The 12,611-nt window shown below is 39.4% G+C and overlaps 1 protein-coding gene across 1 annotated transcript in view; it reads right to left on the bottom strand.

Moving 5' to 3' along the window:
* LOC103534358 (cytosolic phospholipase A2 epsilon) overlaps positions 1-12,611 on the bottom strand; it is a 36,720-nt gene that overhangs the window by 5,102 nt on the left and 19,007 nt on the right. Inside the window, exons 7-18 of the mRNA XM_030451657.1 lie at positions 11,657-11,699; positions 11,024-11,087; positions 9,547-9,689; positions 9,311-9,400; positions 8,556-8,593; positions 6,987-7,122; positions 4,977-5,113; positions 3,534-3,756; positions 2,520-2,634; positions 1,670-1,807; positions 1,285-1,392; positions 211-402 (exon numbers count right to left, since the gene is read on the bottom strand). Of these exons, the coding sequence (XP_030307517.1) occupies positions 211-402; positions 1,285-1,392; positions 1,670-1,807; positions 2,520-2,634; positions 3,534-3,756; positions 4,977-5,113; positions 6,987-7,122; positions 8,556-8,593; positions 9,311-9,400; positions 9,547-9,689; positions 11,024-11,087; positions 11,657-11,699 (1,427 nt within the window). The remainder of the gene's footprint in view (positions 1-210; positions 403-1,284; positions 1,393-1,669; positions 1,808-2,519; positions 2,635-3,533; positions 3,757-4,976; positions 5,114-6,986; positions 7,123-8,555; positions 8,594-9,310; positions 9,401-9,546; positions 9,690-11,023; positions 11,088-11,656; positions 11,700-12,611) is intronic.

Genomic DNA, 12,611 nt, shown 5'->3' with positions numbered 1-12,611 from the left:
AAAAAAAGATAAAAGGAAAAAAAAAAAGGAAACAAAGCAAACAAAAAAAAGGTTTCAAATCTGGCTTCCAAGTCTTCTATTTGGGGAAAGGAGAAGGAGAATTTCAGATGAAGTCAGTCACATCTCTTCCTCTTTACTGGAAATCCTAAATAGATTCCTAAGCCTAAACCTCCTCAAAGTGTTACTGAAAAACACTCTGTGTTACTGTGCCTTTCCAGGTAGAAAATCCTTCACTCTCCAGGTATTTGCTGTGCATCTGGAAGCCTCTGATAAAATTGGGATATTGAGCAATGGTCGGGCGCCCCGTGAGGACATCTCGTAGAGCAGAGGAGAAGACACTGGAGGGAGTGAACAGGCAGGTGTCCACCTCATAGGGATTCATGGACAGAAAGGGTTCTTCAGCTGTGAGAAGGAAAGAAGTTTGGAGTTTAGGACAGCTTTACAAAACGATCAATTATTTTTTTTTAATGGAGTAACTCATAACCAGAGTTGTCACCATGTTCTGCCCCAATGGTAAATCAAACATAGTCGTGATCCCTTGAGATCTGTGCCACCAAATCAAACTATAAATTACTAATGACAGCAACCTGCAGGCAGTAAGGACCAACCCCCACCCTTGGCTTCCTTGAGTGATGCCCTGTGTGGTGCAGGGGACAGCTGAGTCCTAAATCACACAGAAAGGGACCACAGGCGTTTTAACAGGACTCTCTCAGGAAGCATGGGAAAAGTCAGCACAGCTTCCCTGTGCAATTAACAGCAAGAGCAAACTTTCTCCATGGGCACTTTAGTGGAGAAAGCAGCCCCCTGCTGCAAGAGGTGTTTCCTCCACTGACAGTATCAGTGTCCAAGCAGGACCATATAGAATCATAGAATCATAGAATTGGCTGGGTTGGAAGGGACCTCAGAGATCATCAAGTCCAACCCTTGATCCACTGTTGTGGTTGCTAGACCATGGCACTGAGTGCCACATCCAGTCTCTTTCTAAATATCTCCAGACACGGAGAATCCACTCCTAACTTAATGATCTTAATATTTGTTCTTAATACAATATTTTTACATGTTTGCTGCAGACCGCTTTAGTGTCTGGATGTGCTCTAGAAAAAGGCCAAAGAAGCACAGTTTAGTCCCTCTAAATCAAGCAGAAAAATTCCCTAGGTCACATATCTGCTTTGCTTCCCTTCTCTCTCTCAATGACTTCAACAGCAACTCTTTCTTTAGGCATTAGATCTCTGAACAGAATTTAAGCAATATACACTGGTGGTAAAAACAAAACAGGCATCTCACCAATATCTTTTACTCTGTCTCTGGTCCATCTAAACCAGAAGTCCTCTGAATCAGTAGCCAGATTCCAAACATACATTGCATCTATGGAAAAGATACTACTCCACATGCCTGAAATGTGAAAGAGGGAATAGAAACTGAGTGATGGAGCAGTCCTGGAAGAATTTTAATTGATACATACCTTCTGTCCTTGCCCTTGGATACTTCCTTTCTGTTTTGGATGGCTATCTTTGTGGGCATACTCCCCAGATATTTCCTCTCTAATGCAAGCCCACACTTGTCCAACCTGTTTGCTGGTGTCTACTCAAGGCTGTTCACCACAGACCATGTGCTCACTGATGCCAGCTGCCTCTCGGGTAGGTAACCTTTCCCTCCAGGCAATAATCACCTTGCATGTAGCAGATGCGAGTCTCTGAGAGCCTCTTCACCAGCCTTCCCATAAAGAATTCACTCCCAAAACATTCCGCCCGAATAGACGCTCCGTATTTCGGGAGACTGACTTCATAGGGAGTGAACTCCACCCACTCTGTGGTGAGAGCAGACAGGTCAGGAGAAGGCAAAAATGTCTTAACTGCTGCTAAACAGAGGAGTATTAGAGAGCAGGAACAGATCACGAGGAAGACACCATCTAGTTCACGGCACCACTGCCCCGGGAGAACACACATCATTGAACACAGCAATTTCCAGTGGAAGTGCCCTGGTCTGAACAAAAGCAGAAGCATTCTGTGCAGATAATTTTACCCAAAAGTATGTGTTGCTCAGGTAGAACTTGTTCCCTCTTAAGGGCACCAGTGGCAAAGAGCCTGGTGTCATGTACTCAGCTGCTCATATTAAACAAACACTGTGAGAAAATAAAAGTGATTTTCCTGCCACTGGACCCAAAAATCGAAAGTTCTCCCTTTAACTGTTCAAAAGAAGATCATACAGAATGATCATTTGTTACAGTTTTTGTTACAAGATTCTTGTGATGAGGATCAATTGTATGTTTGGCATGTTCAGTGGTATAAATATATTTTTTTCTTCTGGCAACATATCCTACTTAAATTCTAAAAATGAAATATGCTTGGATTTTTTTTTAAGTGTTAGTCACTATTCTGTGACATTTCAAAAGGTGGGGATTTTTTTGCTATTACAATGAAAGGACTATTGTATTATTAAAGCTGATTCTGTGTTTTTTGTATTAGTTCAAATTACTTAAATTATAAAATTAGTTTAGAAATCTAGATCATCAGCATTACCTCTGAATGCCTGAGCACTATAGTTGGACTTGAGGTTGATGGCCACATAGATGGGCAATGGATTCTGACCATTTTTCACAGCCTGGCGTTGGTCTGTCAGTCTATGCTCATCTTTCTGGTTTTGATTAAAAAAAAAAGGTTAATGGAAGTGAAAAACAAATAATATAGTGTGAATTAGGAGCTTTATCCAGGTTCTCCTTCCCATCCTCAGCTCACTGGACTGTGCAAAGGTATATGCCATAGGATATTCCAAACTCAGCAATATCCCACACGAAGCAGCTACACCCTATATGGGTTCTCAGATTTTCAGATATGGAGAGGTTGATTGCAGATTCATCAAGGAAAGAAAAAAAATAACATTCCTAGGAAGAATTATGTGGCTAAATTAAAGATAGGGTGTTTTCCTTGGCTGTATCTCAAGGACAGAGTTTATCATGTTTATATTATATTATTAATATATCATATTCCCCAAGTATATACATCTGCAAGAATGTATTCTATTGCACATGACAGTTTAAAACTTCACTATATAAACATAAACAAGAACATAAACAATACTACTTTCAAAGTACCAACATTTCAATTACTGTTTCTTTAAACCTGATAGCACATTTAGAGAATGATCTTTCCTGTTATTTGAATCATCTCCATATGCTGTCTATAACTAAGTCACCATATTCATTTATGCTAGTGAAGTAAATGACTACAAACTTTTAAGTGCCTCTTCTAGACAGAATATTTCAAGTCTAAAGTGACTACTTTATATTTCACAGTATATTTTGCTCAGGATTTTTGTTTAAGAAGAACGAACATTGCCTGCAATGCTGTGGCTCCTTCAGTTCAAGGTCAGCCCCTCTTTAAAGCAAGAGTAGTGTTTTACTAATGGATCTGAATATACAGGATTTAATCAACCACTAATTATTTGTGTTAGTAGTACTGAATGGCATCCCAGGATTTATTTTCTTCTTTATAGCTATATAAGTTCGTCAGGTTTCTGGAAAAAGGGAGTAATACCTTATCATGTAGCATGGATTCAATGACAAGCCCCCAAAGGTCTATGAAAGAAGTTTTATGTCCTTCTTTAGTCCTCTCTGTCAGATCATTGTAATAGTACTTAAGACAATCCAAAGAAAAACAGCAGATCTTGGATTTGGTTACTTGTTTGCGAGCTTCCTTGATTGCATCCTCCAGATACTTTTGGGACCAATTAGCATCTTCATACAAGTTTCCCATTGTCCTGAAGAAATGTCAGAAGAAAATAATGAAAGAGAACTAACACTGTGATTTGGCTTCAAAGAACGTCTGTGCAACCTGTTTGCCTGTTACTTAATTCATATGGGGTTCACAACTGAAAATTAAACACATCTGAATTATTCTCATCTCAGGAGTAAACAAAACCTCTGAGCTTTCCTTGTTTTGATGACAAAAGTTTATGTTGGCTCAAAAATGGTCTGAGAAATTTAAGGGGAAAAAAAAAAAATCTGCTCAAGGCTATTAAATACTAAGGCTCCAGATGTCTTCAGAAAATCCATGTCTTGGAAGGTATTCTAGGGAAGAGTCACCACCAGTTCTCTCTACTCTCATATTTGTTGCCACTATCAGTTTCTGGCTCCTACCAGCAAGAAAACTGGGCAGTTCTTGTGTCTTGGGCAGGTCCTGATATGACTACTCCTATCAGTCTCCTTGAAATCTTAACACAGACACACCCAGATCTCCACAAACATATACAGAGAATTTAAATAATTTTGGCAAATACTAGGAGAAATGTGCCATTGAGATTTGGACTCACGTACCAGACTGACACAGTTCAATGCAAAAAAACCCAAACCCAAACCCAAACCCTTCACTTCCAATCAAGTGTAGAAGAGTGGAGCTACCTGGAGCCCACATGATTAAATAATTTATCATCTGCAATATGCTTCCTGGGAGAAGAGAGAGCACTAAATAGTGAGCAACCATAGCTGCAGTTTCTCCAAAGTCAGTAACTTGGCATCATTTGTTGGACTGTCTTTCACAGCATTAATTCCACTAGCCCCAAATACATCTTTTACCAGAGGGAGATGCACTCTAAATCCAAAATGGAAGTGAGAATAACCAGCAAATGGCAGGCATAAATTCTTCTTCCCAGCTTTCTTCAATTTCCAGTCTAAAGACAAATTCATTGCATTCAGTCTAAGGTATAACTGATAAAATATTAAAAGGTAATAGAGCATTTGATGAAAGTATCAGGCACAGACTATGTCAATGTGGAGACAAAAGCAGCTGATGAAGGTGATGAAGGTGATCTCTTATTCAGTGTGCTGTTTCTTTGCTTTGGGTGGACACAGAGGAGATTGTGGGGAAAATGGGAACGCTTTTGATTTACTGAGTGCCACGTAAGCTGAGGGAGCTGTACAAACACCCAGCAGTGTTAAGCAAAGAGAACGTAAACATAAACCTTGTTTGGGTCATTCTCACCATGTGGTACCCGATAAACCACCAATGTAGGAAAAGCAGTCCAAGAGATTGAGTTTCTGGAGACCCAGCAGGCTGCCGTACATCGCTGTCAGCGACCTCGTCCCTCCCCCGGTTGTCGTGATGGCCACCACTGGCACCTGTACAACAGAGCCAGGCAGGAATTAGAGACAAGGACTCCTCCTCACTGCAAAAATCAGATAACAGGGCACTGACACTGATGCAAGGAGCGATGTCACTTGGTGCAAAAAGGATGTGACATTGCAAAAGGCTTCTGTTGCCACCACCCAGCTGATGGGAGAGGCAAGGCTTATGCCCTATGCACTCAGATGGGGTGGGTGGGAGGCTGTTTACTTAACATGCAGCTGGAAATCAACGTCATCACCTTGGAATCCTTCTCAAAGTGTATTATTAGAAGCAGTCAGAGAACACTCAGGATTTGCCATGTCGGAGCAGATGAGGGATCTGTGATTCTGCCCCTAACAACGAGCAGTGTCCCAGAGGAAGGTGCAGAACCCCCTCATCAGCCAGACCTCACCATAACCAAAGCCTTCCTGCCCTCAGGCCACTAATTACTTTGTGTCCTGAAACATAACTATCATAGGACTTCCCCCTAACCCCACAATCAGAAAAGACATTTATTCTTCTCTAAATCTTTTCATGATTTAGTACACCCTTTGCTTCCATTACCATCTTGTCATGTGCTTACATGCCCTATGGAAAATGTCTACTTATCCCTCTGAAGTATTAGTTTCTAATTACATCAAGCAATCTGCTGTTCTTAAGGCAATGAAGAGAGCTTGAAGAAAGTATTTATCCTATTCTATGAAATTAAAAGCACCAAAAAAAAAAAAAAGATCTTATTCCTACCTTAAACTCAGTGAGAAATTAAAAGTTAGGGAATTTTTCAGGATAATAGTGAGGAAAAACCTGTTTATCTTAACTACAATTAGAATAATTTCATAAAGTTATATTTTGGGGGTTCCATTTTAGAACTTTTTCCATAATGAATCAAAAAATTCTACTGATAATCTTTTTTCAGCCAGTTTTCTTTTTCCCTGCCCAAACCAGCACAACCAGTAAACAGGTAGGCAGGAAATTAACTACATTAATAGGAGCATGAGAGTAATCAAATCTTTAAAAACAACCAGCTTTGGTCTTACCATTTTAGTCTTATCACCTCAACCACTTTTCTACATGTCAGGAAACTGTAACCCAGCTATGTGAAGATTTGCTTCCCAGCTTTCTTGACAACTGTATTTCCTACATTATTCTCTGCTCTGAAATACAATTTTTTATTTTTTTTTTTTAATCAGAACCCTATCCACAGCACTATTTATTTTCATTGTCAGTTAAAAAGGATTCTTGCTATTGCTATGTTCAACAACCCTGCCATGTGTACAAACTTATAAAACTTACAACTGAATTACAGAGGCAGGAGCAAGGGCTAAAATGATAAAGCTACACTTTTAACCAACAGTGCTTTAAGATTCACTCTTTTTCAGCTTGATCTTTTTATTCTAGGGGTCAATTTTCCCAATAATGCACATTTTCTGTTGCAAAAAATACCCACAGTATTTTTTATTCAGATATCTGTATGAACATTTTTGCTTCCCTTCCTCAAAAGCCTTTACAAATGGCCCTGACCACCACCTTGCCTCTGTTCCTGAGTTAAGGAACACTATTTCCCAGGCAGCACCTCCCAGCTCTTCCATGTCTGACCACTGAAAAATTTCCTCCCATGATGCATGAGCAATATCAAGAAGATCACAGATACACAGGAATGGTTTGAGCTGAGATGTTGAGAAGTTCTGGGGGATATAAAGGCTTTATCCTGCTTTCCCTGCTCTGCTGCATGAACCAGCTACTGCTTCCCTTGCCCATCTTTCCCTGCCCTAGGTGGCCAGGCCTGCCCCAGAACAACAGAATTAATTAAGCTGGGTTTTTAATTTGTGGTTTTGTATAAGCCAAATCTCCAGAGAGGAGTTGCTACCAGACACTGTATTGGCTTGCCTCGTGCTCTTTCAGATCCTCCTCCAAATGAAGAATCTTTTTCAGAGCAGCAGCAACGTATTTCTTCCTTTTCCACAGAAATTCCTGCTCTTCTCTGCACAGGCCAAACCCCAGGCGCACATCCAGATCTCCTAAACTGGAATAAACAAGCAGACAAACCAACAAACCTGTTACTTACACCCGATTTCAAGACCTTTAGGGCAGGTAGTCAGTGAACTCCACATACCATCTGTAAAACAAGCTGTTTCCAAGTCTGCACATTGATCAAGGAACAGAAGGAAAAGGAGCATTTCTATTGCCTCACTACAAGTGAGGAAGAAGAGGAGTTTCCAAGATGCTTTAGAATTCTTGCAGAGGCAAGCACAAAGACAAGACACAAGCCAGGCAAAGATCAAGAGGGGCAACTACAGGAGCAATTTTGTCTGTATTCAATCTTTTTTGTCACCTTGACATCTGGAAAACTCAAGTGATGCCACCCACCACCACCTGTTCTCAGATTTTGACAGCTCATTAGCAGCATTTCAAGTGGGGGTCCTAATCAGCTGTGTGATGAAGCTTGAACTGCAAAGCAAGTCCTGAAGCAACACCCCCTTGCTCAGCCTCTGTCCCCTGAAATCCAGCCTTTCATCTGTGCACTGAACAGATTTCTAGAGAAGCATTTTTAAGCTTCATCCTGCAAATATTTAACAATAACCACCCATAATTTCTTCCACACAGGCAATCACACTGTATTTTCTCCCTTGAGAGATGTGAAGCATAAGCCAAAAAAAAACATTTGCAGGGAAAAAGGTACAAAACTAATGAAATGGCAGCTGACCATTCCTTCAGCAACACAAATTCACTAGTTACTGAGAAGAGCAGTCAAGATTGACCAAATCTCCTGAGTCACATCACCCTCTGGTGGCTGCAAACTCTACCCTGAACATTGCTTTCACCAATATTTTGCAAATATGAATGTTTCAGGAGTTAATGTCAGTAATTTCTATTCTCCAGAAAACCTGGTGTATCACAGTGTGAAACAGAATAAGGTCAAATTGGTTGACCGTGTAAAACCAAACAACTTGTTTATAGGTTGATTAAAATTTCTCTTGCTCTCTCTACAAATAAGTATCTGTTAGATTCATATTTCAACATATTTTGTTACAGGCTGAGATTGAGCAAGGTAGATGTTCTTCCAGTGCCCTAAACTTCATTTACACAGACTCTGAAAACCCAGCTTGATTCCCTCCTGTGCATCACCCAGTGATAAAGACGCTGCAAACCTTATCAATTTTTCAGCTGTATCCTAAAGCCTCATTGCACCTTATCAATTGTGAGGCTTTACTGGTGTCTCTGAACAGTCATAAAACAAGGTAATTTACCCTGAAGAAACCTACTGAGGCTCATAAACTCATAGTGAACTGCATGATCCTGTAACTGCAGCAGGCTTGCTCTTACCTTGGGTACCACGTGAGTGCAGGACAAAGCACTCACACAACACATGTTCATCTCTCCACCTATCACAGAAAAAAACCTAGATAACCAGTTTACAGTAATCCTGGATGAGAGGACAAAAAGAAGCTATCTTACCATTTTCTTGCTGTCAAGCACAATTGAAAGGAATGACCCTAGAAATCCAGAAAATAAAAGCTAATTACCACCACACATTTTAAACATTTCTTTCCCTCCAGCTCAGGCAACACTGGTTTGGTAAGAGAGGAGGTTGTGAAGTGATAATTCACATGGCTAAGGACATTATTTTGGGATAATTAGCAGCAGTCTCACTCCCTGCTCTGGAATCAAACTCTCCCTTACCTAACAAGCCTGTCTGCTCAGAGCAGTGTGCCACGAGCTTGCATATTCACCAGCTCACTGTGTGCACACACTTAAAAGAAGCAAAAAGAATGGGACACGTTACTTATTAAAAGATAAGAAAAAAAATACATACAAAATTACTCTCAATATCAGTATTTTGACAAGCTAAAATCTGAATTAAGGTCTAATTCCAGATTATTTGGGGTTTTCAATTACTAACCATTCTGGAATCACCCCAATACCCAAAAAGAAACTTTGGAATGCATGTGCATGTGACAGTCATTTCTGTTCCTTGAAACACTTAATTCTAATTATAGGATGCAGGTTCACAATGATTTTCATATTCTTATAATTTTTGTTAACCCCTGCATTCCTTATAAGTGACCATGACAATCTTAATCTTTTCAACATTTTCTATGAATAGCTTTACAATTTTACACAGTTATCTTGTTCACCTGGTAATTACTTCTAGACAGACAATATTAAGCACATTTTGAAAATATTTACTTCAAAAGGGTCACAGCACTCACCTCCTCTACTATTATTTCCTTCTGCAGAGGCAGTGAATTCAGTGGGAATGAAAGGACTGCAGGGTTCTCTGTTTGGTTTTCATCTGCCAGCTGAAACAATGTCAAAAGTGGTAGGGACAAGCACATGAAAACTCATCTCTAGAATTTCTTCTGAGAGCACTAGTTCAGTTCACTTGTTACATTAATTTCTTTTCATTTCACTGAGATTAATGGCAATATTCAGAAAGAGAACAAACCTCTTCTGGTAACATGATATCCAGTCTTGTCTGGTTATTGATGACACAGTGAAATACCAGGATCTTCACGCTGGGCTCAGAATCCAGCAAAATCTTCTGGCTTCCTTCATGGGATCCTTTCACTGTAAATGTAAGCTCCTGGTCTAAACACAGAGGCAGGGAAGAAAGAGAATTTTTACTATTCCCAGCAAACAGACATAAAATCATCTTCTACTCCTCACACATTTTTTGTCCAATTCTGCTTCCATCACTATGATTACGTAGACTTTGGTTGGCCAAAAGATATTGAAAACTGATATAAACCACCTTGTTGGATCTATATAATTCATTAATATAGAGAAATATTAATATTTTAATATTTTTTAAGTCCTCTAGCATGTTACCTGGTAGGTGCTCTGAATGAATAGACCAACTCAAGATTTAGATTTAAAGGACTATCAGTTTAAAGGCATTTTTGGATTACTCACATTAAATGACAGCATCATCTATTTGATGTCAGCTTGTGCTGGTTCCTTGTGTACCTTTTATTGTATGTTGTGTCTGCTACAATAAGCAAATGATTCAAACTCAAAAATCAAGCAGACTACTTGCCAAGCATTCTCATGTCACCAGCACTGAAACAACCCAGTGACTCCAAGGTTGTGTTCCTTACCCAGAACAGGCTTTACATTTCAGAAAAGAATGTATACTCTTCTGTAAGAGCAGGGCCAAGAGATACAGAATTTTAGGTCACTAAACTCTCCTCCTTATGTTACATTTTGGTCTGAAACTTCCTATAATGCAACCCAGCCTTTTCTAGAATTTTTTTCCTAAATGTCAATTTTCCATTCATGGTCTCAAAACAGCTGCAGCTTTCTTGAGTTTTGCCCCAGGACTATCTGCACACAATCTGCTGCTTGTTTGAATGAACTCAAAGACTAATGAAGAGTCTTGCCACATTTACTAGATGTTTACTAGAGCTACAACTTACAGTCAAAGGCCTGATTTGGTGGTGGTTCACATTTTATGCAGAACCCTTTACATTAAACTTTACATTAAAACTTAAAAGCTTACTATTTTTGCTCAGCAAGCCCAAAAAATCTCTTTCAGAACCCTAAACACTGTACATACTCAAATCCAAATTAAACATACAGAAGATTTCTACATATTAATTTAATAAGATAATTCTAAAAGAAGCTCCAACTTAGTTGATAATTTTCATGATGAAGAAGCAATAAAGAAAGAGGCTGTTTTTCCTAAGTTCTGTATTTTGGTCTATATGCTCTATGCTTGCATAAATCTAAAAATTTGCCTCAGAAAATCAGCCTAATCTGAATTTTGACAGATACAATCTTTCTGCAAGGTGGGTCCTGGTGAAGCTAAGGATTATGTGACACAGCCAGAGCCACATGCCTAACAGATTATTAATTTTTCAACATCTGCTCCAACAACTGAATCACAACACAAAAACAATAGGTTAATGAAGCAATAACCTCACTTGTGGATTGCTGCTTCAGCTTCCCCATATCCACTCTGACCTCCACACAGGAAACCTCCCGTGCCTGTAGCAAGAGAGGGGGAAAAGTGCAAATGTCATTGCAAGTGACTCAGACTGTTCTCAGCCCCCTCCTCCACTTGTTTTAATGAGCAACAAAATTATTATCAATTACTGGGCCTTCAGATAACATGAGGGCAATGGTGACCAGGGATTTTTCCTAAGTTTGAAAGAGGAATAATTCATGAGCTGCTTGAACTCGGAGGGACAGTTAAGAAGATGAGACCTATTGAAAATAAGAGGTTTGCTGAGATGTGGGCCTCAAGTATTTATCACTTTCTTCATTAACCCCTGATATTCCTGGGTGTAATGTGGAGATAATGGGTAAGAAATTCAAGTTTATAGAAGAAAGCAGGTGGCACATGCATGCTGACAACAACTTCACAAGAGGCCTTGGCAGCAGATGGCACAATGATAGGAAAACAGGGATACATAGTGCCAACAACAGATCCTTTTTCTCAGTAGGACAGTGTGGCTGATGGTACTGGCTTTGGGACACAGCTCAAAGCTTCCAGAGTGGAAAACATGAAGACTTGTTATGCAGACAAGGAAAAGATTGTAGGAAATATACATTACCACTAATACTCCATTGGTAATAATGCTATCAGGATAATCCAGGCTGAAAAATAAAAGGGAAAGTAAAATGTTATGGGTGGGACAACTCAGATAGATATTTAAGTCAATGAGTTAACACCCTACTCATTTTGCCCCAACAACTTTGATATTTCTGACTTCATCATTCTCACTCAACAATATTTTAAAGCTCTTTTCAAGCATAGTTCTAGATGATGACATGAGTTGCAAGTTTTTTCCATCCACCACCAATAGGATATGAAGATTGGCTTTTATTCCTGTAGTTTTTCATACTTGCTTTAGTTAACCATGTGATGATTTTGGGTGATCTGTAGCAAACTGAGTTTGAGGAGAGCTGGAAGCTGTTGCATCCATTTTAATTGTTTTGAGCATTAGACAGCTCAACCCACAGTTTTCTGCTAAAAAACCCCAAAACAATACACTCATCTAGATTTCCAGCTTTCCAGAAGTTACCATGACAGTGGAAGAAACTGAACTCACCTTTATAAAATGATTTGCAAGACCCCCATGATTTTAGTTTGTGTAGATGTGTTTCCACTTACCCACCTAGGGGCAGAAGTGGGTTCGTGTACTTCAGACACCAATAAATATTAAATATTTTTCCCTCAGAACAATCAGGCAGTGGCTCATTAAGGATATCTTGTTAGGATATCTTAATAAGGATATCTATTTCATTAAATTGCAGATGTAAACTCAAAGAGTAACTCCGCAACCCAGATTAGTCCAAAGGAAATGCACACACATATATAACACAGATGTATAGAAACACATCTATAACTGCTGCAGACAGTTTCTTCAGACTTCAAGCTATGGATTACACACTCTACTCTCACATAGGTACCCAGTTGAGATGTGCATTACACCTCAGCTGAAACCAGGCAATATCTTACCCTTTAAAATCAGACAAATTACATGTATTTTAAGAGAAGGTTTATCA

The sequence above is a fragment of the Calypte anna genome, chromosome 5A (genome assembly GCF_003957555.1).
Source record: "Calypte anna isolate BGI_N300 chromosome 5A, bCalAnn1_v1.p, whole genome shotgun sequence".
Lineage (NCBI taxonomy): Eukaryota > Metazoa > Chordata > Aves > Apodiformes > Trochilidae > Calypte > Calypte anna.
The sequence above is the reverse complement of the archived record's forward strand: the minus strand, read 5'-3'. Positions and strand labels throughout refer to the sequence as shown.